The sequence below is a fragment of the Phacochoerus africanus genome, chromosome 5 (genome assembly GCF_016906955.1).
Source record: "Phacochoerus africanus isolate WHEZ1 chromosome 5, ROS_Pafr_v1, whole genome shotgun sequence".
NCBI classification, from domain to species: domain Eukaryota; kingdom Metazoa; phylum Chordata; class Mammalia; order Artiodactyla; family Suidae; genus Phacochoerus; species Phacochoerus africanus.
Window position 1 is genome coordinate 106100246 of NC_062548.1, and position 27542 is coordinate 106127787.

A 27542-nucleotide genomic window follows, 5' to 3' on the forward strand; every position below is an offset into this window, starting at 1 on the left:
CTAGTCAGATTCATTAACCACTGAGCCACGATGGGAACTCCATGTCTGTCTTCTGACTTCATCTTTATATCTGTCTTTATCACAGAGTATAATGACTGGCACTTAGTCATTAAACTAAATCAATACTTATCACATGGTTCTGACAGTTTTCAATATGCATATATTGAGATAAATTCAAGATGAAATAATTAATTAACTGTTAAAACTATGAGTCTGGAAAATTTTACAGTGAATACAAATAACTAAAGTCCTTAACATAGTAAGAGTTCCTATGAACTAGTAAGACAGAAGAAACACTCCAACAGAAAATTTAGCAAGGGACATAAACAAATTGCCACTGAGCATAATGTTCAATCTCACTGTACATCAACAAAGTACAAATTAAAAAATAAGCTATCCATTAACAAAATCAAACTTGGCAGATTAAAAAATGTATAACATCCAATATTAATGAAGGTACAGAGAGAGTGCTGAATCCTAACCACTAGACTACTAGGGAAGGTTAATGAAGGTGCAGAGAAACAAATATCCTTGTAGGTTTGTTGGTGGGTGAATAAGTAGCTGCAATCATTTGGCAACATATTTTAGAAGCTTTTATATTTTTTTTAATATTCTTTGACCTGGTAATTTCACTTATGAAATTATTCTAAAGAAATAATCAGGGATGTGAAGTTATATACACTTCAGCCTTATTTATAATATAAAAATGAAAACAGTTCTCTTGTGGCACAGCAGATTAAGGATCTGGTGTCACTGCTGCTGTTCAAGATGCTGCTGTGATGTGGGTGTGATCCCTGGACAGGAACTTCCACCAGATGCCCACATGCCATGGGCATGGAAAAAAAGAAAAAGAAAACAATCTAAATTTTTTTACAACAGAGGATACCCATATATACAGTGGAATGCTATGCAAACATTATATGGTCATAGCGCATTTAATGACTTAGAAGATTGTTTATGGTGTAATACTATGTATTAGGGCTCTCCAGAGAAACAGAAACAATACCAACTATCCATATAAAATAATATATAAAATAAGGAATTGGCTCATGCAATTCTGGAGGCTGAGAAGTACCAAGATCTTAAATCGGCAAGCTGGAGACCCAGAAGAGCTGAGGGTATAAATTCCAATCTGGATACCAGCAGGCCCCAAAACTTAAGAGTCAGCCTTTCAGTTAGTGTCCTAGCAGGAAAAGTTGTCCTGCTTTAAGAAATCAGGCAAGAGAGATTCCCTCTGGCTCAGTCTATTCAGGTTATCAATTGATTGGATAAGTCCCACCCACATTAGGGAGGGAAATCTGATTTACACAGTCTACTCATTCAAATGTTAATCTCATCAATAACACCCTCGCAGACACAATCAGAATAATGTTTGACCAAATGTCTGAGTATCCATCAACAAGTCATGCTGACAAGCAAAATCAGCTAACACATGTTATTAAATTTTAAAAAGCAGGTTTTGGAGTTCAACTGTGGCTCAGCAGGTTATAAATCCGACATAGTGTGGGTGAAGATGTGGGTTCAATCCCTGGCCTTGCTCAGTGGGTTAAGGATCTGGTGTTGCCACAAGCTGCAGCATAGGTGGCAGATTCAGGTGGCATCTGGTGTTGTCTGCAGCTGCGGCTCCAATTCGACTCCTAGCCTGGGAACTTCCATATGCCTCACCAGTTCTTAGTTCGCAGCTGTGGCTCAGAATCAATTCCTAGCTCAGGAATTTCCATACACCTGGATATAGCCAATAGAAAAAAAAGGAAAGAAAGAAAAAGAAAAGAAGGTTTTTACAAGACTATATGATACATCTTTTTCCCCAAAGAAATGATACATGCATAGATAAAAATTAGAACTATAGAAGTTCCCATTGTGGTGCAGGGGAAACAAACACCACTGGTATCCCTGAGATGCGGCTTCAATCTCTGGTCTCCCTCAGCAGGTCAGGGATCTGGCATTGCTGTCAGCTGTGGTGTAGGTCACAGATGTGTTTTGGATCCTGATCCTGCGTTGCTATGGCTGTGGCATAGGCTGGAAGCTGTAGCTCCATTTTGACCCCTAGCCTGAGGACTTCCATATGCTGCATATGCGGCCCTAAAACGCAAAAAAAAGAAAATAATAATAATAATAATAGAACTATACATATCATATTGCTAATAAGATTAGATCTGGGTGATGAGATTATGGATAACATTTATATTCTTTTTTTTTTTTTGTCTTTTTGCTATTTCTTGGGCCGCTCCCACGGCATATGGAGGTTCCCAGGCTAGGGGTTGAATCGGAGCCATAGCCACCGGGCCTACGCCAGAGCCACAGCAACGCAGGATCCAAGCCGCATCTCCAACCTACACCACAGCTCACGGCAACGCCGGATCATCAACCCACTGAGCAAGGGCAGGGATCGAACCCGCAACCTCATGGTTCCTAGTCGGATTCGTTAACCACTGCGCCACGACGGGAACTCCTATATTCTTTTTTATTTAATAACATTTAATCAATATCCAGCACCTACTATATGATAAGCACTATGCTAGGTACTAGGCTTACAATGGTTAATGAGATAGATTTGGCCCAGTTCCTCACAAAATTCATAGCCTAGTATTTGTACTTTTTCCTATTTTATATAATTTCTGCAATCAACATATTACTTACAATTAGAAAAAATGCCTGTATGGCTTTGCATGCAATATCTCATTTAATTCTCACAACTCTGTGAGATATTATTGTCATTTTTCTTTTACGGGTGAGGAAACTAAGTCTAAGTGAAGCTAAGTGGCTTGCCAAAAATCAAATGGTTGGGGACTGTTTTTCCTGTCCACCACATTCAGTAATATATCAAAATTGTATATTAATTAGAAATGTTATATCTGAGTTAGTGAAAAGTTAAAGGATATTTTGGAAGAATGTTTTTTATTGTTTCTAAATTTTATGTGTGTGTGCAGGCTATAAATGTATTTTATTAAAGATGAAAAAAGAAGTGAACATAAAATACTACTTTTTTGGAGTTCCCATCCTGGCACAGTGGAAACGAATCTGACTAGGAACCATGAGGTTGTGGGTTCAATGCCTGGCCTCAATCAGTGGGTTAAGGATTCAGCATTGCTGTGAGTCATGGTGAAGGTCACAGACACAGCTGGGATCTGATGTTTCTTTGGTGTAGGCCAGCAGCTGTAGCTCTGATTGGACCCCTAGCCTGGGAACCTTCATGTGCCTCAGGTGTGGCCCTAAAAAGCAAAATAAATAAATAAATATATATATAAATTTTAAAAAATACTACTTTTTCAAGATCCCTAAAGACCCACAGTAGAAAAGGTGGCTCTCACTGAAAGTTATCTTTTGAAAAACTGCAGGAACAGTTGAGCTTTGGGGTTAAAATCAGGAGCCATAACATCCTAGGAAAACTTTCTATGAGATTTAACCAGATTGTCCTCCCACTGTTGTTGCTGGGGGGAGGAGGCTGAGCAAAACACCACTATCAAACAAAAAATATAGGGAAATGTGCTTCAGGACAACTTAAAGAGCTAACAGACTGACCAAGACCTGGGCCAACCAATGACTAATAACAAACAAAGGAACTAGACAGAAGATAACTAAAGGAATTAACACAATGCAAGTGTACTATCAGAAACAGCAGCTTTGGCAGATGCCGTATGATATTACTTATATTGGAATCTAAAAACTAAAGCAAACTAATAAATATAACAAAAAAGAAACAGACTCAGATATAGAGAACAAACTAGTGTTTACCAGTGAGGAGAGGGAAGGGGTTAGGGGGAAGATAGAAGAAGGGGATTAAGAGGTACAAATGTATAAAATAAATAAGATACAAGGATATATAGTATAACACAGGGAATATAGCCAATATTTTATAATAACTATCAGCAGAATATAACTTTAAATATTGTGAATTGCTATGTTGTACAACAGAAACATAATAATAATAAAGAAAGGAGTTCTCTTATGGCACAGTAGATTAAGGATCTGGCATTGTTACTGCAGTGGCTTGTGTCCTGGCCACAAGCCTCCACATGCCTGGAGCGTGCCAAAAAAAAAAAGAAAGAAAGAAAGAAAGAAAGAAAGAAAAAAAAAAGAAGGAAATAGTACCTTTGGAATTTAACAGCACTAGGGGTAGGAAACAGAAAAATGGGAAATGATTTATGAAAACTTTGACTAGGACTTAGAGCAAAACTCAGGGTGAGAAAGAATAGAATGGTTAATAGGAAAGAAGCGAGAAAGTTATTAAATCTGAAATAATGGAATCCAAATCAATTTGGTTTTAAAATATAAACGTTTTTGTGTGTTTGTATCCTATTAGGTCTTAAGAGTAAGGTTCATACTTTTATTATCATTTTATCCTGGTAATAAGTATAGTATTATATTTAAGTATAGTAGCTTATATTTGTTAAGCACATAATACATTCTTTTGATGAAGAAAAGATGAAATGAAGCACACATATCATTACCATGATTCTAGATTAGGCAGTGTCAAAGGTATTGAATGATGTATACTCTCCTCCTAGTCTGAAAGCAAAAATTCACAGATATTGAAAGTTTTCCTTTCATGGAAGTTGGAAGGCTCCTATGGAAAGCAAAAGTTGTTCTCACTAGCATCTCATTTGAAGATGCTTAACTGTAGCAATACTGCCTCCTTGAAATCTGAGGCAACCAAAAATCAAAAGGCCTTCCAATATTGTGCTATAATAAGTGTAACCAGCAAATGTCAAGAAAATAATTTGATTCCTACACCTAGGAAGACTAGCATAGCAAACTTATCTCCATCACGGGGATTTTAACTTTATAGTAATGCACTTATCTGTATGAGAAACCTTGAACCCACTGCACTGAATGGGAGAAGGATGAAGAAAGAGGGGCTAGGGGTATTTGTGCATAAAAATACAATAAAAAACTTTTCATGGTATATAACCAGATAGAACAATACTATCCAAATTCTATTCCAAACCAGCCAAAGACATCACAAAAAAAGAAAATTACAGGCCAATATCACTGATGAACATAGGTGCAAAAATCCTCAACAAAGTATTAGCAGACAGACCCCAACAATACATTAAAAGGATCATATACCATAGTAAGTGAGATTTATTCAGAGATTCAAGGATTTTTCAATATCTATAACTTAATGAATGTTATACACACATTAACAAATTGAAGAATAAAAACCATATGATAGAAGTTCCTGCTGTGGTACAGTGGGGTTAAGAGCCTGACTGCAGCAGCTTGGGTTGTTGTGAGGGCTTGGTTTGATCCCGGGCCCACTGCAGAGGGTTAAAGGATCTGGCATCGGAGTTCCCATTGTCGTGGCACAGCGGAAACGAATCCAACTAGGATCCATAAAATTGCAGCTTTGATCTCCGGCCTTGCTCAATTGGTTAAAGATCTGGCATTGTCTTGAGCTGTGGTGTAAGTTGCAGATGCAGCTTAGATCCTGCGTTGCGGTGGCTGTGGTGTAGGCTGGCAGCTGTAGCTCCAATTGGAACCCTAGCCTAGGAACCTCCATATGTCATGAGCGCAGCCCGAAAAAATAAAATAAATAAATACACAAACAAATAAATAAATAAATGAATAAAGGATCGGGCATTGGCACAGCTGCAATGTAGGTCACAGTTGTGGCTCCGATTCAATGCCTGGCCTTGGACCTTACATATGCTGTGGGTGTGGCCATAACATTTTTTTTTAAATGATAACCTCAATAGATGTGGAAAAAGCTTTTGACAAAATTCAACATCCATTTATGATTTAAAAAAAAAAACTCCAAAAAGTTGGCACAGAGGGAATATACCTCAATATAATAAAGGTCACATATGACAAATCCACAGCTAACATCATTCGTTATGGTGAAGAGCTGAAAAGATTTCCTCTAAGATCAGGAACAAGGCATTCTTGTCGTGGCTCAGTGGTTAACAAACCCAACAGTATCCATGAGGATGTGGGCCTTGCTCAGTGGGTTAAGGATTCAGCATTGCTGTGAGCTGTGGTGTAGGTTGCAGATGTGGCTTGGATCCCGTGTTGCTGTGGCTGTGGCGAAGGCCAGCAGATACAGCTCCAATTAGACCCCTAGCCTGGGAACCTCCATATGCTGGGGGTGCAGCTCTAAAAAGACAAAAAAAAAAAAATCAGTAACAAGACAAGGATGCCCATTCTTGCTACTTTTATTCAACATTGTTTTGGAAGTTCTAGTCCTAGCAATCGGAGAAGAAAAAGAAATAAAAAGAATCAAAATTGGAAAGGAAGAAGTAAAATCGTCACTGTTTACAGTTGACATGATACTATACATAGAAATCCTAAAAACATCACCAGAAAACTACTAAAGCCTATCAATGAATTCACTAAAGTTTCAGGATACAAATTAATATACAGAAATCTGTTGCACTTTTATACAAGAATAATGAAAGATCAGAAAGGAAAGTTTAGGGAGTTTCCTGGTGGCCTAGCATTTAAGGATCCGGTGTCGTCACTGCTGTGGCACAGGTTCAGTCCCTGGCCTGGGAACTTCTGCATGCCATGGGTGTGGCCAAAAAAATAAAAATAAACAAAACAAGGTATCACTACCCTATAATAACCTACACCGGAAAAGACTCTGAAAAAGAATGGATGTGTTTAAATGTAAAACTGAATCACTCTGCTATACACCTGAAACTAACACAACATTGTAAATCAACTATACTCCAATAAAAAAAAAAATGTTTAAAAAAGAAAGAAAAATTAAGAAAATCCCAGGAAGTTCCCGTCATGGCTCAGTGGGGACAGATCTGAGGACGCAGGTTCGATCCCTGGCCTCGCTGAGTGGTTTGAGGATCTGGCATTGCCGTGAATGTGGTGTAGGTCACAGAAGTGGCTCAGATCTGGTGTTGCTGCGGCTGTGGTGTAGGCCAACAGCTGCAGCTCTGATTTGACCCCTAGCCTGGGAACTTTCATAGGCCACGCATATGGCCCTAAAAAAAAGACAAAGAAAGAAAGAGGAGTTCCCGTCATGGCGCAGTGGTTAACGAATCCGACTAGGAACCATGAGGTTGTGGGTTCGATCCCTGCCCTTGCACAGTGGGTTAATGATCTGGCGTTGCCGTTAGCTGTGGTGTAGGTCAAAACGCGGCTCGGATCCCCCGTTGCTGTGGCTCTGGTGCAGGCCGGCAGCTACAGCTCCGATTAGACCCTTAGCCTGGGAACCTCCATGTGCTGCGGGAGCAGCCCAAGAAATGGCAAAAGACAAAAAAAAAAAAAAAAAGAAAGAAAGAAAGAAAGAAAATCCCACTTACCATTGCATCAGTAAGATTATCTAGGAATAAAAATAAACCTGCACAAGGAAGTAAAAGACCTGGATTTAGAAAACTATTAAGACACTCATGAAAGAAACTGAAGATGATACAAACAGATGAAAAAATATACCAAAATTTTTTATTTTTTAATTTTAATTGGTTTTTTTTTTTTTTTTTTGCTTTTTAGGCCTATACTGTGGCATATGGAAGCTCCCAGGCTAGGGGTTAAATCAGAGCTACAGCTGCTGGCCTAGCCACAGCCACAGCAACACCAGATTCAAGCCATGTCTGCAACCTACCCCACAGCTCATGGCAATGCCAGATCTTTGACCCACTGAGAGAGGCCAGGGATGGAACCATCATCCTCATGGACACCGCTTGGGTTTCCACTGCACCACAACAGGAACTCCTACCATATTTTTAGATTGGAAGAATTAATATTGTTAAAATGAACATAATACCAAGGCAACCTACAGATTCAATATGATCCCTATCAAAATACCAATAGCATTTTTCACAGACCTAGAACAAATTTTTAAAATTTGTATGGAAACACAAAAGACAAGACCCTGCTGAACAGCCAAAATGGTCTTGAGAAAGAACAGAGCTGGACGAATCATGCGCCTTCACTTCCAACTATACTACAAAGCTACAGTCAGCAAAACAGTATGGTACTGTCACAAAAAGATCAATGCAAAAGGAATTCCCATTGTGGCTCAGTCGGTTAAGGATCAAATGTTGTCTCTGTGAGGATGCAGGTTCAATCCCTGGCCTCACTCAGTGGGTTAAAGATCTGGTATTGCCATAAGCTGCAGTGTAGGCCCCAGCTGCAGCTCTGATTCGACCCCTGGCCTGAGTACTTCCATATGCCACGTGTGGCCGTAAAAAGAAAAAAAAAAAAAAAAGACCAATGGAACAGAATAGAGAGTTTGGAAATAAACCCACAAATTTATGGTCAATTAATCCATGATAAAGGAGGCAATAATATACAATAGAGAAAAGACAGTCTCTTCAATAAGTGGTGCTGGGAAAACTGGAGAGCTCAGGTAAAAGAATGAAACTGGAACATTCTCTATTATCATATACAAAGATAAAGACCTAAATGTAAGAGCAGATACCCTAAAACTCCTAGAGGAAAACACAGGCAGAAACTCTTTTACATAAATTGCGGTAATATTTTTTTGGATCCATCTCCTAAAGCAAAGGCAATAAAAGCAAAAATCAACAAATGAAACTGAATTAAACTTAAAAGCTTTTGCACAACAAAGGAAACCACTGACAAAATGAAAAGACAACCTATTGAATGGCAGAAAATATTTGCAAATGACATGACTTGATAAGGGGTTAATATCCAACATATATAAACAGGTCATATAAGTCAACATCAAAAAAACCCCAAACAGGAGTTCCTGTCATGGCTCAGTGGTTAATTAATCGGACTAGGAACCATGAGGTTGCGGGTTCCATCCCTGGCCTTGCTTAGTGGGTTAAGGATCCAGCATTTCTGGGAGCTGCAGTGTATGCAGCAGATATGACTTGGATCTGATGTTGCTGCGGCTATGGCGTAGGCTGGTAGTTGCAGCTCCAATTCCACCCCTAGCCTGGGAACTTCCATATGGCAAGGGTGCAGCATAAAAAGGCAAAAAAAACAAGAAAAAAAAAGAAACAAAGAAAAAAGAACACAAATAACAAATGCTGGTGAAGATGTACAGAAAAGGGAACCTTAGAATACTGTTGGTTGGATGTAAATTGGTGCAGACACTGTGGAAAACTGCATAAAGGTTTTTCTTAGAAAACTAAAAATTGAACTATCATATGATGTAGCAATTCCATTCCTGGATATATTATCAAAAAAAAAAAAAAAGCCCACAGACACTAATTTGAAAAGATACCTGCTTGGAGAAGAGACTTGTGGCTGCCTGATGGGAGGGGGAGGGAGTGGGAGGGATCGGGAGCTTGGGCTTATCAGACACAACTTAGAATAGATTTACAAGGAGATCCTGCTGAATAGCATTGAGAACTTTGTCTAGATACTCATGTTGCAACAGAAGAAAGGCTGGGGGAAAAATGTAATTGTAATGTATACATGTAAGGATAACCTGACCCCCTTGCTGTACAGTGGGAAAAAAATAATAATAAATAATTTAAAAAAAAAAGATACCTGAACCCCAATTTTCACAGCAGCATTACTTACTATTGCCAAGATATGGAAGCAACTTGTGTCCATAAGTAGATGAATGGATAAACAAAATATTATATAGATAGATAGATAGATAGATATACACACATACAACAGAATACCATTTAGCCATAAGAAAGAAGAAAATTTTGCCATTTGCAACAGTGTGGATGGACTTGGAAGGCATTATGCTGAGTGAAATAAGTCAGAGAAAGATAAATATGGTCTGATAACACTTATACGTGGAGTCTAAAAAATACAACAAACTAGTGAATATGTGTATCAATAACAAAAAAGTGGACTCACAGATACAGAGAACAAACCAGTAGTTACCAGTGGGAGAGGGAAGGGAGGAGGGGCATTATAGGGATAGGGGATTTAGAGGAACAAACTATTAGGTATAAAATATATTCTACAACAGAGATTATAGCCAATATTTTATAATAACTATAAATAGAGTATAATCTTTACAAAATGTGAATCACTATATTGTACATTTGTACCTTATATAATATTGTACATCAACCATACTTCAACAAAAAAAATTTTTAAGGAGAAATTCTAGGATTAAAGTGGAGTTTTTGTTGTTTTAAATACCAACGATGTCCCACTGGAAAATGGTAGCATATTTTGCAGGTTTCACAGGCACATTTTTAGCATGCAAAGCAGTTCCCTGGTGGTTCGGCAAGTTAAGGACCTGGTGTAGTCACTGCTGTGTCTTGAGTTGCTGCAGTGGCATGGGTTTGATACCTGGCCCAGGAACTTCCATATGCCTGCTGTGGGCAAGGCCAGACAACAACAACAAAAACCAAAATAAGTGTTTCACTACAACTCTCAAAGAGTTGGTAAAAAAGCCAAAACAAGTTACTTTTAGAAAGGCAGTGTTTTGCAAAAGAAAGCTCTGTGGACTGAGAGAATCAGAGGTTCAGATTTGGGCCTGAAATAACTGTATAACCTTGGGAAAATCATTTGTAAATATCAACTGAGCGACAACCATGTGAAGTTGCTGAAACAGTTTCTTAGTAGAATTCATTAATTCTGCAAATATTATTGAGAACCTAGTACTGTATAGGCCAAGAACAATGCCAGGTAGTAGGAATGCATCTGTGAGTAAGACATTGTCTCTGTCCTTGTATATTTCACACTGTGAGAGACTCTTACAGAATAAATGAACAGGTGAGAGGTAAGAAGAGCTATGAAGGAAAATAAGGTTGCGTAAAAGGTATAGAAAGTATGGGGGAGTTCCCGTCGTGGCGTAGTGGTTAACGAATCCGACTAGGAATCATGAGGTTGTGGGTTCAATCCCTGCCCTTGCTCAGTGGGTCAAGGTTCTGGCGTTGCCGTGAGCTGTGGTGTAGGTCGCAGACACGGCTCGGATCCTGCGTTGCTGTGGCTCTGGCGTAGGCTGGCAGCTACAGCTCCGATTCGACCCCTAGCCCAGGAACCTCCATATATGCCGCAGGAGCGGCCCAAGAAATGGCAAAAAGACAAAAAAAAAAAAAAAGAAAGTATGGGGTATATTGAGGCATTATTAAAAAAAGTACTAGTTTTTTTTAAAAAGACACAAAACCAGAATTCCCTTGTGGCAGAGCAGTTTAAGAATCCAGTGTTATGAATGCAGTGGCTCAGGTTGCTGCTGTGGCATGAGTTCGATCTGTGGCCCAGAGACTTCCACATGCCACAGGTGTGGCCAAAAAAAAAGAAAAAAGAAAAAAAAACACAACCCCCCCACAACAAAACCTTCAAACAATGCAGAAGGCTACACTGTACAGGTAAAAAATGAAAGCTCCACTCTATCATCAAACAAATTCCATGTCCTAGAGGCAACAACAGTTAACAGTTTGGGAGTGTACATATTAATGCTAGATTATCCCTATATTAACTATCCTGTTTAATTCCCCCATTACTACTTCCACTTAAAATATTTATATTTATTTATCTATATTTAAGATTACATTTAATTTTTATTATAAAATAATAACACAGTTTATTATATTATATAATTTATTTATATATTTAAGTGTTATATATAATATATATAATTATATAATAATTTTATAAAAGAAATTTTTTATCATAAAAGAAAAAAAAATAACCAAAGCTGGAGTTCCCACAGTAGGACAATGGAATTGGTAGCATCTCTGTAGTGCCAGCACTTGGGTTTAATTCCTGGCCTGGCACAGGGGGTTAAGGATCTGGCACTGCTGTAGCATAGGTTGCGAATGAGGTTTAAATCTGATCACTGCCCCAGGAACTCAATATACCTCAGGGCAGCCAAATAATGGGGAATAAAAAAGATTGTGGAGGCAGAAATCATTTTTAAAAAAACAAACTCACATAAACTGCGTTCACAACACTACCCACCCATGGATAGCATCATTAAAACCTTCATTTTCTTCTGAGAAATACTGAGCCTAGAATGACAAGTACGGTCACATGTTCCAATGAACACAAGTACTAAATTGTGATTCTCAGTTCAAACTTAGAATTCCTGTCTCCAAGCTTTCCATTAAAAAAAAAAAATTACAGGAAAGTTGTAAAATACAGGAAAACAAAACAAGAAAACTTAGGGAGTTCCCATTGTGGCTCAGCAGTAATGAATCTGACCAGTATTCATGAAGACATGGGTTCAATCCCTGATCTCCTTCAGTGGGTTAAGGATCCAGTGTTGCTGTGAGCTGCAGTGTAGGTTGAAGATGCAGCTCCGATCCTGTGTTGCTATGGCTGTGGTGTAGGCTGGCAGCTGTAGCTCTGATTTGACCCCTAGACTGGGAACTTCCATATGCCACGAGTGTAGCCCTAAAAAGACAAAAAAATTTTAAAAAAAAATGACAAATTACATTTATTTGTTTATTTATTGTTTTGGCTATGCCTGCAGCATTTGGAAGTTCCTGGGCCAGGGATCAAACCCTTGCCATAATGGCAACCTAAGCCGAAGCAGTGGCAATGCCAAATCCTTAACCTGCTGAACCACCAGGAAACTCCTACAATGTGGGTTTTTTTTTTGTCTTTGTTTTAGGGTCACACCCATGGCATATGGAGGTTCCCAGGCTAGAGGTCGAATCAGAGCTGTTGGTGCTGGCCACAGCCACAGCCACAGCAATGCCAGATCTGAGCCGCATCTGCAACTTACACCACAGTTCATGGCAACGTCAGATCCTTACCCACTGAGCGAGGCCAGGGATCGAACCTGCAACCTCATGGTTTCTAGTCAGATTGGTTTCCACTGCACCATGACAGGAACTCCCAATGTGGTTTTTAATGGCCACAATATATGTAACCAATTTATGTGCCATAACATTTAACCAATTTGTTTCATTTCAAGCTAGCTCCAGTTTTTGACATTATACATCAGATCTTACCAACATTTTTGCATATAAGTCTTTACACATATCTATGATTAATTCCTAGAATAAACTCCAGAAAGGAGGATTGCTGAGCTAAAAAAACACATAATTTAATCATTTTAAAACATATTGCCTAATTGACCTCTTCAAATCTCACACTTTTTTTTTTGTTTTTTAATGCCTGCACATGCAGCATATGGAAACTCCTTGGCCAAGGACTGATTTCAAGCCAAAGTCTACAGCATAGGCATAGGTTGCAGCCGTGGTAACACTGGCTCCATTAACCCATGCTGATTGAATCAGCACCTCCCAAGCGACCCAAGCTGCTGCATTCCGACTCTTTTGTTTGTTTGTTTGTTTTTTGCCTTTTCTAGGGCCACTCCCACAGCATATGGAGGTTCCCAGGCTAGGGGTCTAATCAGAGCTGTAGCCACTGGCCTACACCAGAGCCACAGCAACTCAGGATCAGGATCAGAGCCTCGTCTGCAACCTACAGCACAGCTCATGGCAACGCCAGATCCTTAACATACTGAGCAAGGCCAAGGATCGAACCCACAACCTCATGGTTCCTAGTCAGATTCATTAACCACTGAGCCACATCGGGAACTGCTGTATTCTGATTCTTAACCCACTGCTCCACAGCAGGAACTCCTCACATTCTCATTAGTGTAAGTGCCAATTTCACTGCACTCCTGACAAAAATAGCATGTTGTTGTAATTTGCATTTTTAGTAAGGATAGACATTTCTTTTTTGCTCTTCTTATTTTTTTTCTATATTTTTTACTGGGTAAAGTCATACTTTGTTCCTTACTATAGATTCTAGACTCTTGAATTTGGAAAACTAGACTAAAAAAAAAAATTAGGGAATGGAGGGGACAAACTTTTTTCAATCAAGAAAACACACGATGGAGAGGAGTTTCCATGTGGCTCAGGAGTTAAGAACCCAACATAGTGTTAAGGATGGGGTGTTGCCGCAAGTTTCAGCGTGGGCCGCAGATGCAGCTCAGATCCTGCATTGCTGTGGCTGTAGTGTAGGCCAGCAGCTGCAGCTCCAATTCCACCCTTAGCCTGGGAAGTTCCACACACCACGGGTACAGGCTTAAAAAGAACAAAAAAGAAAAGACAAGACATGAGGGAGGGATAAATTAGGAGTGTGGGATTAACATATACACACTACTATATATAAAATAGATAATCAACAACGACCTACTGTATAGCACAGGGATAGCTACTCAATATTCTGTAATAACCTATATGGGAAAAGAATCTGAAAAAGAATGAATATATGTATATGTATAACAGAATCACTTTGCCATACATCTAAAACTAACACAACATTGTAAATCAACAATACTCCAATATAAAATTAAAATTAAATAAAAAAGAAAAACACATGGGATTAAAAAAATGATTCCTAGCATCCTTTCCTTAAAAAAGAGGAGTAGGGAGAAGCATTTTAACAGAAAAAAATGATGTTATTACAGAAGAAAAGATTTTTTCCCAAGAAAGAATGATTGGCAATAGTTTATATTTTTCTGAGACTGGAGAAATTTTCATCAATGCTCCAACTGACAGTCCTTGCAGCAGGATTTGGGAACCACTGCACTCATCATGCAGCAATTCTTAGTCTCCTTTGAAAAATGAGATGGTCAGACTAGTGATCTAAAAACTTCTTCCTGGAGTTCCTACTATGGTGCAGTGGGTTAAGAATCTGACTGCAGCAGTTTGGGTCACTGTGAAGGTGCGGGTTTAACCCTCAGTCCGTTGCAGTGGATTAAGGAGCCAGTGTTGCTGCAGCTATGGTGTAGGTTGCAACTGTGGCTCGGATTCCATCCCTGGCTCCTTGGAACTTCCATATCCCTTGAGTGTGGCCATTAAAAATTAAAATAAAAATGAATAATTCCTTCTCTGAATTTCAAGCCATTTCTTTCACATGCAGTCTAAACATAATTATCTGAGAGTTGTAGTGTATGTTTCCATTTGCCATAGGTTTTGAAGTAGATTTCATTCTTTGGTTTTTGTTTTTTTTTTTTTTTGTAGGGCCATAGGGGAGGCACATGACAGTTCCCAGGCTTGGGGTTGAATCAGAGCTGCAGCTGCTGGCCTACACCACATCTGCAGCAATGCCAGATCTAAGCCCCATCCTTAATCCACTGAGAGGGGCCAGGGATCCAACCTGCATCCTCATGAATACTAGTTGGGTTTGTTTCTGCTGAGCCCAAACGGTAACTCCATCATTCACTTTTTTAAAAAAGGTGTACCTATTCTTATAGAAATTAGCTTCCAAGTCTAAACTTTGTAATAAAAAGTGACAATTTCCATAGTGCTCATGAACACACATCTCCCCATTCTATAGGCAAATACTTTTGCATAGAACCCTTAAGAAAGTTTCAGAATTTGATTTTGGGGTTCATGGAAATTTACTTTTCATGAAGACAATTTCTAAGTATTTGCATGTTACATGTGCCAGAATATTTTCCTCTATGTGGATTGGGTCAAAAAAGAAAAGTGGCAATTTCCCATACTGAAATCACTGAGTAAAGAGACAAAGATATCTCAGGTGTGTCCAAAGCCAATCACAACCATGTTCCAGAGTCTAGTCCTCAGCTTTGCAGAAACTTTAATTTTGTCAAGTGCCCAACTCCTATCAAATTTTTAGCAACTGCAAAGGTTAATCAAACTGCTGCTGCTCCTCCTCCTCCTATTACTAACAGCTAACATTTATTGAACACTCTGTGTGTGCTAGACAGTATGCAATGTTACATACTTGGTTTAACTCATCCAATCCTAACATCTGAGACAAGGTACTATTATTAAATCACATTTTGCAGATGAGCAAGCCGAAGTACCAGGAGATTCAAAACTTGGTTAAAAGTAGTCAGCTCTTTAATAGTGGAGCCAAGCTTCAAACCCCACTCTGTCACACTCCGTGACACTTACACTCTTACACTCTTCGTCATTACACTACACCATCTCTCCTAAAAAAGGATTTTTGAACTAAAATTATTTTTTTATTTTTTACTAAAGTATGGTTGATTTGTGCCAATTTCAACTGTACAGGAAAGTGACTTAGTCAGTATATACATACACACACACACACATACATACATACATTCTTTTTTTAAATATTATTTTCCATCATGGTCTGAACCAGAAGATCGGATATAGCTCCCTGTGCTATGCAGTAGGACCTTATTGTTTATCCATTTTAAATGTAATAGTTTGCATTTACTAACCCCAAACTCCCAGTCCACCCCACTTCTTTCCCCCTTGAACTAAAATTATGTCTGTTAATTTACAGTAGAAGATATTCATTTTCAGGGACTAATAACTCAGTAGCAAAACATCAAACAAAGGAAAGTCAATGGTCTAAGTACAGCTGAGAGGTGGTTAATTAACATAGGTTTGCTCCTTCCAAGACAGTGCTAAGTGCTAAACTCTAAGCTAGTCTAGCTCTCTCTAATTAAGACATCAAGCTGACCAAGTCCCTTTCATTACTATTCTTCCTTTAGAGAAGAAACAACAAATTGATTAGTTTAGGGCTTGATGGCTTTACAGTTTCACATTTTTTAACACAGTCTTTTCTCAGAAAGCCTCACTCTTAAGCTGCTTTATACTCCCAAACCACCCATTTGGGTTTCTATCATTGGGGCACTCTTGCATCGCATTTTCCTCTTCTTAGTTTTACTCTTGGTCAAAGCCCTGTCATTCTTTAACAGTAGTTCCCCTCTCTCTCCTATATACTTCAGTACTGACTGCAGTCCAGTACTTGGCTAGTGAGAAGTTAATTTCTTTATACAATATAAAAGTAGTATAAACATGCCACTAAGAATTTTTCCTTCCAGAATTTCTCAACCTTCTTGAGGGTACAGAAGATTATGAAATGTTGAAAAAAGAAAAGAAAGTTGTGGTTGAATACAGCTGTTCAGATTGACCTACAGTACAAACATACACAGTGCATACGGAAATACATCTTAAAAGATAAATGTTGGTAATACTTTTATAATATAAAGATGATTTTTAAATTAAAAACTGATACCTGTGCAAAAGCTCTAAACTTGTTTTTGTTCTAAAGTTTTCACACCTAAGCCGAAATGTTTGACAATGATTTAAAAATGAAACTAAGATGGAGAATAAAGTAAGATAAAAAGTGAATTTTTCTTCAATGTTTCTCCAGAAATACTGAACCTAGGAAAGGCAAATACATTTTGAAAGCTGCAATGAAAGGATTAAGACATACCCCCTTCATAAACTAATATTGTTGATATTTAATAACCATAACTTGAGAATTATTTAGAAGGTCATGTTAGGAAATACTAGAATATTCACTGAATCAAATTAAGTAACTTTCACATTCAAATTGAATCTGGGAATGTGATCTTAATTTAATATGAAATTTATGTAGGTGAAACTGATTTCAAAAGAATCAGCAGAAATAAAAACAACTCTTAAAAAAAAAAAACTCCCTAATTTATATTGACATGTAATTGGTTACATGTTCTTAAAGAAAGTGTTCAGTACAACTGTACAAAAGCAGTATACAGTACTATTATTTTTTCACAGCAACCAGGTTAGCAAAGCTCAGCCTAGAATTGGCCTTCCTTTAATAGAAATAAATAATACTTAGCTAAAAAGACAGGCAAGCCAATCAGGGTTTTCCTTAAATGAGCTTGAAAGCAATTTGTTATAGGTTGGATCTTCTTTTTGTACTGTTTACATTATTATATTCTTAGAAATTCTCTTTTGTACAATAGACTTGTATTCAGAGTGAAAAAATATTTATTGAGGCCTATTAGGAGCTATGCATATAATAAGTACTCTCAGTAAATTACCTATGTTTTGTCCAACAGTAATTGTCATTAAATTATTTTTTTTGTCATTAAATTCTTAACAGAATAAAGTTTAATTAGTGAGGCTTTACAAAATTGATATTCTTTCTATATAAAGAATATAAAAATATATTTATTGTTTAATCCTTTCCAGAAGAATCTTGATAAGTAGATAAGGAAAAATCAGTAAGGTAAAACAAACATAAACTGTACAGAACTTCTATTTTCTTGCTAGAGATTTTCTAGAGATAGACCGATTCCTTCCATAATTTGAAAACTGAAAAAAAACTATAAATTTGTAGCATTACCTGAGAGAATCCATACTTTATTCACCCAAATAAAGGCTTATTTAAGTCTCCTTTCTCCTATACTCTGTATACCACATCTACACATACACGCCAAGTGAAGTTAAAACAGATGAAAAAAAAATACAAATACCTAAAAATTTCCTCTTTTTTGTGGAACATTTACAACTCGTGTATCCTGTTTATAGTGTAATGCCTTTTTCTTATAAGTGGTAAAAAAAAAGAAGTTAAATATGTATTTACAGCGTTGGTGTCTGGCAAATGCATTGCATAAAATCGAAACTGGATTTTTAGCGATTCTAACATAAAGATTTTCAGATATTTGATATACAGAGTGGTTGAGCATCAAGGCTGCTACTCAGAAAAGACTTATAAAGTCCCAGTCCTCACGAACTGAGAGTATCAGGGGATGATACAATACAACGCAGAAAGCACTAGAAAGGAAGCACAAATGTTACCCCGTGCTTCAAATGCAAATTTCAGAATTGCCATACCAAAATGATTTAAGGATTTAGGGTTTTGTCATAATTTTAGCATAATGGGGTGAAAAAACCCTCTATTCCTTTGTTCCCCAGACTCCAAGACTCGGACCATGTTGGTGAAAATTGGTGACTGGTTCTGAGGGGGCTGGAGGGTCGGTGCAGGGCGGGCGGTCCCTGGGGGTGGTTGCCCCTTTTGAGGCCTATGGTGTAGACACCAATACTCAGAACGCCGGGGTTCCCTGGCTAAACTCACGATTACCTCTGATGAGCCCCAAAGATCAATGAGTTTCACTCTAGGCCTGGTCCCCCAGCAGAAAGGCGGCGACGGCGCAACATCAGCGGTTAAATTTTACAGACTTTCATAAGGCCGGTCTAGTGCACCTGTAACAAGATTACTAGGGCCGAGGGGCCGTATACTGGGAAAATGAAAGGATGGAAGGAGAGGGAAGGAAAATTAGGAGGGCACAGAGAAAAGGGGGAGGGGAGGGGGCGGGACAACGCAGGGAAGGGCACGGGTTTATGGACAAGATCGTGGAGTTGCCATAGAAACGTATCCCTCCGCCCGTGATCCGCGTCTTAGCCCCCTCAGTTCCCTCCGCGCGGCTTCTCGTCTGTTTCCGCCCAGCTCCTTTGTGCCGCGCAGAACGTCGAGATGACGCATGCGCAACGGAACCCAGCCGCCGCATATATAAGTGCGAACCCAGGCGCTTCCTCGTAGTGCCGCCGGGATCGTTGGCGACGCTGGGTGTGTTGCAGCTTTTGTATTACTCGTTCTGTGGGCACTGCGAGCTAAAGGAGCAGAGCTTGCGGGCCAGTCATCATGTCGCGCTACGGGCGGTACGGAGGAGGTAAGAGGCTGGGGCCCAGTGAGAGACGTTTCTGTGGGTGTAGTGAGTATTTAGAGGCCGTGGGGTTGGCGCGGCGGTTGGGAGACGGTTATTCCGCGTGCGTAATGGCGGCTTCGGCGCACACCATACGAAGCCGGAGGCGGCGGGGGCGGGGTGCAAGAAAGACAGGGGATGGCGGGGGTAGGTCTTGCTGGGGTTTTGAGCAGTTCTTGGGCCTTTTTCTCTCGCCCAGTTTGAGCCGGGTTGTCGCTCAGTTTTGCTATTGCCCTAACCTAAGCCGCCCGCCCGTCCCCCACACCCCCCCCCCGCCCTCGGCTGCCATTTTGCGCACATTGACGACCATGGTGGCGCATTTCCTTGGCGCTTTCCCGCCACTTTAGCAGACAGATGTGCCGTAAATTCAGGGGTGAATTTAAGACTGAGCTAAACCGGCAGCTTCGAGCTGGGTATTCTCGTCAGTCGGTGGAATTGCGGAGTGGGAATGGAGACATAATCTTTTCGTCTGGCGGCTGGTTTGTTTTCTCTTTTAGCTCTTTCGAGCGCAGTTTATGGCTCTGGGGCGGGGAGCTGGAGTCAAGGGCGAGCCTGCGCCTGGGGCGCTTGCCGTGGAGAACGAGAGCCGGCGCAGCCCCGCTCAGCCGACCCGGCCCCCGCCGGGGCCCGCCCGCCGCCGACGCCGCTGTTGCCGCTGGCCCGCGCGCTCCCAGCGCTCCGGGGGCTGCCGGGACTCGGGGGCGGGGCCGGGGCGGAACACCCTACCACGCAGCTGCGCTTGTGTTTTGGAGGTTCCTCCCCGCTTATTTGAATGTGAAGAATTTTGTCGTATGCTTAGCTTTCCAGAAGTGTACAGGCTTTGCTGGTTTTGAGATTAAATTCAGTCCTTGGTAGAGCGTTAAACGTGCTTTGCACAGTCTTAAAGATGGTCTCTTTTAAGGCAGAGGTTTCATTCAAACTTAAACCAGATTTTGCATAACATGCGTTTTTTTATTTACGTTTTTAAACAGAAACCAAGGTGTATGTTGGTAACCTGGGAACTGGTGCTGGCAAAGGAGAGTTAGAAAGGGCTTTCAGTTATTATGGTCCCTTAAGAACTGTGTGGATTGCCAGAAATCCTCCAGGATTTGCCTTTGTGGAATTTGAAGATCCTAGAGATGCAGAAGATGCAGTGCGAGGCCTGGATGGCAAGTAAGTGAGATGTCAGTTATGAAACTTAAAATGTTAAGCGAGACAGTTCCTGTGCTAAGTTTGGATTATGTAGTCTGGAGGAGATTTTAGATAAATAGCTAATCGTTTTATTAAGACAGGAAGGGGAGAGCAAAGGTTGTGAGGGCAAAGAAAGCAGTTGTAAAGTTTTATATTTAGCATTTTTTTAGCATTAGAATTTTGTTACTTTTCTTTTTTTATAGAGTGATTTGTGGTTCTCGAGTGAGAGTTGAACTATCAACAGGCATGCCTCGGAGATCTCGTTTTGATAGACCACCTGCCCGACGTCCCTTTGATCCCAATGATAGATGCTATGAGTGTGGCGAAAAGGGACATTATGCTTATGATTGTCATCGCTATAGCCGGCGGAGAAGAAGCAGGTACTTATTTTCATAAAGGAACGATTGATGTACTAGTTAATCAAGTAATTTTTTTATTAGCAAGGCAGAAACTAGTGTTTTTCTATAAACTTGAATGTTAATTGTACAGGTGTATTTTACAATTTTTGTTTAATTAAAGAAATGTTAATATATTAATAATCAACCTGGTCAAAACCTTTCAGGTTTCTTCGTTTGAGTCAGTCGCCTTGATTCAGAATGTCACGAGCCTTATGATATCATGCTGAGGCGCCTTGCAAATCCGACAATTAAGATCCTCCTAGACCTTGAGGTGATCAGCATAAGAGGCCAGATCCCCTCGAGTCATCTACACCTAGCTTCACCTTATTCTTTAAAGGGCAGAAAATTTGAGACGGTGATCGCCGTAACAGTAAATTTGGCTTACAATTGGGGCCCCCTCCGGTTTAGAAAGAGGAACACCAGATTGACCACATTCCCAACTAGAAAAATCTTCTTGCGTCAATCAAGCCTCACCTGGCTCATTTGGCTGTCAGTTTGATCGTCGTTAGATTGAAGAAAACATCTAGATGCAGCGATCGGCTATAGATACTTCTAGATCGTCTAGATCTACTAGACCATGGGCCAAAGAGGGTCGACCTGCAAACTTGCAAGGTTTATTTTAAATACACATTACAGTGTTTTATATTATGTAATTCTAAGATGTAATTGAGTTTTTAACAAATCTTTTTTTAGGTAGTAAAAAAAAAAAAAAATTAATAAGACAGCTAATAGGCCCAGAGTTTTATTTCCAAATGAGACACTAAATTTAAATAGTTTTGAGATTTGATTTCAGCAGAGGCACACAAACTCCAAAAATGAGTTAACATCTAACATTTTGCTCTTTTCTGACTTGAAAAATAGGTCACGGTCTAGATCACATTCGAGATCCAGGGGTAGGCGATACTCTCGCTCACGCAGCAGGAGCAGGGGAAGGAGGTGAGAGATGATGTTCAATTCACCTTAATAAGCAATAGGAAAAGTAATTGGAGGTGGACTTTTTAAAGTACTTCGATTTAATTTTTAGGTCAAGATCAGCCTCTCCTCGGCGATCAAGATCTGTGTCTCTTCGTAGATCAAGATCAGCTTCACTCAGACGATCTAGGTCTGGTTCTATAAAAGGATCGAGGTATTTCCAGTATGTAGCACTTTCTTTTCCCCCTTAATTGTATTTGATTGTCACGTCTTAATGACAGCAATGGAGTGGCATAAAGACATAATTGAAATGGAATGCCTCAGAAAATAAGAAAAAAGTTGGATTATACACAGAGATGAAGAAAAGCCCAACTAAAGATTTTTAAGGGCAGTTACAGAGACTGGTAGAGGAGAGTGCAAATCACAAATCAGTTCATTTCAGTGAACACTCAGATTAAACATGTTGAAAACTTGACTGTCGTCAGATTATATCTGTTGTATATAGGTAAGAGAGTTTGAGACCATAGAAATTTGTTGAGGATAGCAATGAACCAGACTGTTTAACTAGACATTTAGGTTAGCCACAGAAAGGACAAGTTGAAATCCAATTAGGTATGTCAGTATTTTTTTATTTCCTTTGTAGAAAGCCTTAAAAGGTCATAGAAATTGATTAAATTCTAGATAATGTTATTCATGTTGAGTCAGTGGTACGGAATTGCACTGGGAGTTAGTGCAAATCAGTAATAGCAAACTTTAAATGCAGGGATTCTAAAACTTGGAGTCCATTTGAAAAAGCTCTGGACCTTTTCTAGATAAATGCAATTAATTTGATTGCAGAACCTCAAGATGTTTATATGTCACCTTGATTTGGCTTGTGTGACAAATTAGTGGTCCTGGATCATAGTTGATGATGCAGGAACAAAGCCTTACCCAGTCATGACTTAACTGAGTTTTTACCACCTGAAGAAATGAAGTTCAGGAGTCTATGTGAGGGTCCAACCTTAGGCTGATACAAGGCATCTTGCTCAGTTCTAGCTCCTCTATTCCTAGGTACTCAGTAGGTGTTTTAAGGAAATTACTCCTATGGACTAATTGGTATAATCGTATTTTTGTTTTTGTTAAGATCCCGGTCCAGGTCGAGATCAAGATCCAGGTCTCTTTCACGACCAAGAAGCAGGTAGGCTAACAATCTCACTGATGTTCTTCTAGTTATATGGCACCAATATCCAAAGAGTTCAAAGTGTTTTTTAGTTGTTGAAATTTCAAGTGTTAGCTCTAAGCTTAGGTGTTAAGGACACAGTACCTTAGTAATAAACCAAACTTTAGAACTTCATTTTTACATGGCCTTTTCTGGCTGACTTTCTGAACCAAGGGCATGTCAACTTACAGTGAGGAAGTAGTTGGTGAATTTGGGGTTATTAAGAGGCCTGTGTTAGAACTTATAGATGCATGGAGAGTCATTCTGAAATAATTGTGCTTTAAGCAGGGTGTAAAAGATTAATCATGATAAAGCAGTTCACTTTGTGAAGGAAAAACAGTTTTTGGAAGATTGGCTTTTGTTAGCAAAATTTCATAGGTTTTTTTCAGTTTAATTGTAGCCTGACATTTTAAGCTTAGAACAGTTTGGGGGTTCATTTTTTGGTATTGTGATTTAAGAGGGATTGGATAGTACTTTTTCTTAATAGAATTTCTCATGTTTTGACAGCCGATCAAAGTCCAGATCGCCATCTCCCAAAAGAAGGTAAGCTAAATAATTTGTTGCCAAATCTTAATTGTCAAGTGTGGCCCTTGCGGATGCAGAATTTGTTTACTGCCTACTTTGCAGGCTTTGAGCTCTTTGGAGAATTGGTGCTATATAAAAATATTAGGTACAGTTTCTTAGAGAATCAAAATAACCTAGAGTTCAAGTAGTTGTTCTTTATATAAGTTTTATAATTTCAGCAAAGAGGTCATTAAGCAGCCTTATGAAATTTTTTTAGATCTGCTGTAGTAACTTACTATCCTTGGCCACCTTTGAATTTGTCGAAACCTGAGTTTTGCCCTGACATGTATGTGAGAAGACATTTAAGTTTCAGTAGACACTAATTGGTTCCAAACTTCATGTGTTTTTTTTCCTTTTAGTCGTTCCCCATCAGGAAGTCCAAGAAGAAGTGCAAGTCCTGAAAGAGTGGACTAAAGTTTTTAAGTTCACCTTTTAGGGAAAAGTTATTTTGTTTACATTATTATAAGGGATTTGTGATGTCTGTAAAGTGTAACCTAGGGAAGGGTATTTCAACCGTCTAATCAAAATGGATCTGGACTATTACTCTGTAAATTCACAGCAGTAAGATAATATAAATTTTTGTTGAATGTATTAACATCCTATGGTCTGAAAATGTGGGTTTTTATTTGGCACATTTAAATAAAATGTTTCTAACTAGATTTTTGATTTGTGTTCAATATTAATACTCCTTAGTTTGATAAGCTCCAGGAGTCAACCTTGATATTAAACATAATACAGACCTAGATTCAAAGTTTAATGGTGTGAACATCATTGACAAGAATACATGCACTTGGAAAATTGCTTTTTACCCTTAAGAGATTTGGGTAAGTGGATAAGAACTTAATGGCATGAATGACCATGACACAGTCCCTAAATAAATCTATGGGAGTTGGTGTTAGATATTATCAGGCTAATGATGTTTTCTGTGTCAGGCTATAGAGACTGCTGATATGCTGTAAGTGAGCATGATAGGAAATAAGTAAGCAGAGTTTATTAATGTGGTATAAGAAGTAGTTGGACTTGATGCTGGAGAATCTTAAAGTTTTCTGACTCCTATTTAAGTATGGAATGTAACAGGTTTTCAGGCTTATTAGATGGCATCAAATTAGAGCTCCATTTTTAGGGAGTTTTGTTTGTTTAGGATGTTTTCAACATTAACCAATTTCATGCCAAAGTTTTTCTGTTTTTGAGGAATTGTCTGAATTTGGGACAAAACAGTTTCATGTAAACCAGCTTTGCAAAATTTTCCAACCCTTCAAATGAGTTTTTTGTCCCTTCGAATGAATTGCCTTATTCTGAGCAGAGCTGTTAATTCCCAAGCTAGGTTTTTCACTTCCCCAACACCAACATAATTTTTATCTTATTTTGCCAGGCTGGTGCAAAGTAATTAAAGATGTCAATCAGAAATGTTAATGAGATTATATCAGTTTTGTAAATCCCACCTATATTTAGCAGCACCTCATGTAGTTATTTTTTGGTAGCATCTGGTAGAGTGTAGAGTGTTACAGCCAGTAGATTGTTTAAATATCTTTAGTAGGGCAGTAAGAGTTAATATTGAGTCGAGCTTTTACCAGGTATTCTCTATAGTTTTGATGAAAAAAAAAATCACTGCTGGTGGCACAGCTATCTGCCTGTTTTTTATGCTTTTAAACAAAGTTATTGGATAGCATTGCAATTTGGGAGTCCTGATCTGCCTTATTTAGTGGTCTGAATGATCATTAGTATGTTGGAAGTTTGGATGCTCTGTTACTGGAATCTTTGACTACTGGCTGTGTTATATGGTTGGTATAAAGCTATGTGTGTAATCAGCAGGCTTATTTGTTGCACTCGGTCAGCTTTAATTGTTCTGTATTATATAAAGATAAGTTTATTCAACAATAAATCTGCAGAGAATAAACAGTCCTGATCAATTTTTGGAAGTGGGAGTTCTGAGCTAAGAGTAGGAATCATTAATCTTCCTTTGGGGTAGATTACTGATTCATCCTAGAGATTAGTATGAAAGGATAAAAAGGATATAGAGGAGGGGTAGGAGCAAAAATGGTTTTAAGAAACAAGCATAGAAAATTTTATTTATCCTTAATGGGGGAGGGAACATTGAGTATGTAGGACAACATCTTTTGTACCCTTGACTGCTAACTACCCCTGTGTTCAATATATTAGGATAACATTGGTTCAGTGCACCTTTTTTCTGTCTTTATGTGTTGGGACTGCTAAATTTATCATGTGATTGACTTGAAAAGTGCTGGTCCAGACTCATTCCTTCTAAATTTTAAACCTGGCATTGATTGGTAGATAACTGAACATGTCAGACACTAAGTACTTTGGGCATGGAACCTTATCTTGATTTTCTCTCCTAGGCATGGGGAGGTAAGTATTGTGTACTCATGACTTCATTTCGGTGGTCCTCCCTTGGGCTTTGACGAAGCTAAGTATCAAGTTATGTCTCCTCTCCTGAGGATGAAGAAAATCTGAGGGTGGTCCTGAAATAGTGTCAGTTTGTAACTCAGGTTAAATGAATGGTACTGTGGATTTGTCGTTTTTGTCTTTGTGTAGGCTATCTTGAAGGAACAGTGATTTCCAGGATATATTAAGCTAATTGGGAATCGGAAGCTCTAAAACTGAAATGTTGGCAAAGAGTTTATCAGAGTGTAGGACAGGACCAAAGAATTCATTAGATTTGGCTCTGAGCAATTATTGCTTGGAGAACTTGGCAGGGGAGGGCTGTACCTAATTCTGTAGCTGGGACAACATGTTAAAGGAGGTCAAAATGACAAATATTAGGGGCCTGGCTTGTCTTGGAGTGTTTGGAGTGTGGTGACAAGCCAAAGAAATGAGGCAAAGATGCCTAGGTTTATGATATGGTAGTATTAAACCTGTTACATCCAGAACTATTTAAAGGGTGGGAAGAAAAGCACTAGTTGGCAATTTCAAAGCCTGATAATCTTTTTTTCCCCCACACCTTACTGGTTTAGAGTTACCATTCTAGTAAAAAAGTCAAAAGGACATTGTTACTTAATCCTCAACAAATTAGTACTGTTAAACCCTATCTCACAGAGAAGGAAATGGGATGGGCTCTTTGCTAGGAGATGGGAAAAGTTTCAATCTATGGTTTCAAAACCTTAGTTTTCTTTTTTTTTTTGCTTTTTTAGGGCTGTTCTGCGGCATATGGAAGTTCCCAGGCCAGGGGTCAAATCAGAGCTGCAGCTTCTGGCCTATGCCACAGCCACAGCAACTCAGGCAAGCCTCGTCTGCAACCTACACCACAGCTCATGGCAATGCCAGATCCTTAACCCACTGAGCGAGGCCAGGGATCAAACCTGCATCCTCATGGATACTAGTTGGCTTCATAACCTGATAAGCTACAATGTGAACTCCCCAAGGCCCTAGCTTTTTAAATCAATAAAGCACCTCTTTATTGGTGAAGTGAGTTAAGGACCTGGTGTCACTGCTGTGAGAATCAATCCCTGGCATGGGCACTTTCCCCACGCCTCAGGTGTGGCAAAAAAAAAAAAAAAAGGCACTTAGTTGCTCCCTTAAGACCACATTATGGAAAAGTCAAAAAACAAAATAACCCTTGATCCTATCCATCACATTGTACCATAGTTAATAACTTAGCTATTTTCTTTTCAGACTCAATGCGGAAAAGATGCTAGGTAGGATAGTTCTGGAGCACATGGAATGTAGTAGCTAAGTATTAAGCCTGCAAGGCCATTTCTCAAACCTAATTTTTCCTTTTCACCCATGCTGCTGAGCCAACCTATTTTCCATATCATTACATTTTTTGACTTGGTAATATACTCAAAGAGTAAAGGGTGAGAAGGCTCTCTACTCCTCTCAGCTGCCCAGTTATCTCCCCAAAGGCAACCATTGTTGTCAGTTATAGCCTGAACAAATACACACATTTCCTCCTTTTTACTTTTAAAACAAAATACATACCTTGCTTTTCTCATTTAATATCTTACAGAACTCCTATAAATAAAAATGGCACTTAAAAAGTCATTAGTTATTTAGTTGCTTG

At 39.1% G+C, this 27542-nt stretch overlaps 1 protein-coding gene across 4 annotated transcripts; it reads left to right on the top strand.

The window, feature by feature from the left end:
* The first annotated feature begins 18978 nt into the window (after positions 1-18978).
* SRSF7 (serine and arginine rich splicing factor 7) lies at positions 18979-24183 on the top strand. 4 transcript variants are annotated; one of them, XM_047782251.1, is made up of 8 exons: positions 18979-19249; positions 20254-20434; positions 20656-20832; positions 21712-21786; positions 21875-21976; positions 22886-22939; positions 23468-23503; positions 23884-24183. In XM_047782251.1, exons 1-8 carry the CDS (start codon positions 19222-19224, stop codon positions 23936-23938), a joined length of 708 nt encoding a protein of 235 aa, XP_047638207.1. In that variant the 5' UTR covers positions 18979-19221; the 3' UTR covers positions 23939-24183. The 4 variants fall into 4 exon arrangements, with proteins under 4 accessions (XP_047638207.1, XP_047638206.1, XP_047638209.1 ...); XM_047782250.1 differs by having other exon boundaries at positions 19082-19249; positions 21875-21985; XM_047782253.1 differs by lacking the exon at positions 23468-23503 and having other exon boundaries at positions 19095-19249.
* Positions 24184-27542: the final 3359 nt, after the last annotated feature.

Excerpts from the sequence above, each read along its gene's own strand:
- SRSF7 (XM_047782250.1), top strand. The coding sequence starts at position 19,222 with ATGTCGCGCTACGGGCGGTACGGAGGAG. Across the intron at positions 21,787-21,874 it reads AGCAGGAGCAGGGGAAGGAG|GTCAAGATCAGCCTCTCCTC; the intron begins GTGAGAGATGAT and ends TTTAATTTTTAG. Across the intron at positions 23,504-23,883 it reads TCGCCATCTCCCAAAAGAAG|TCGTTCCCCATCAGGAAGTC; the intron begins GTAAGCTAAATA and ends TTTTCCTTTTAG.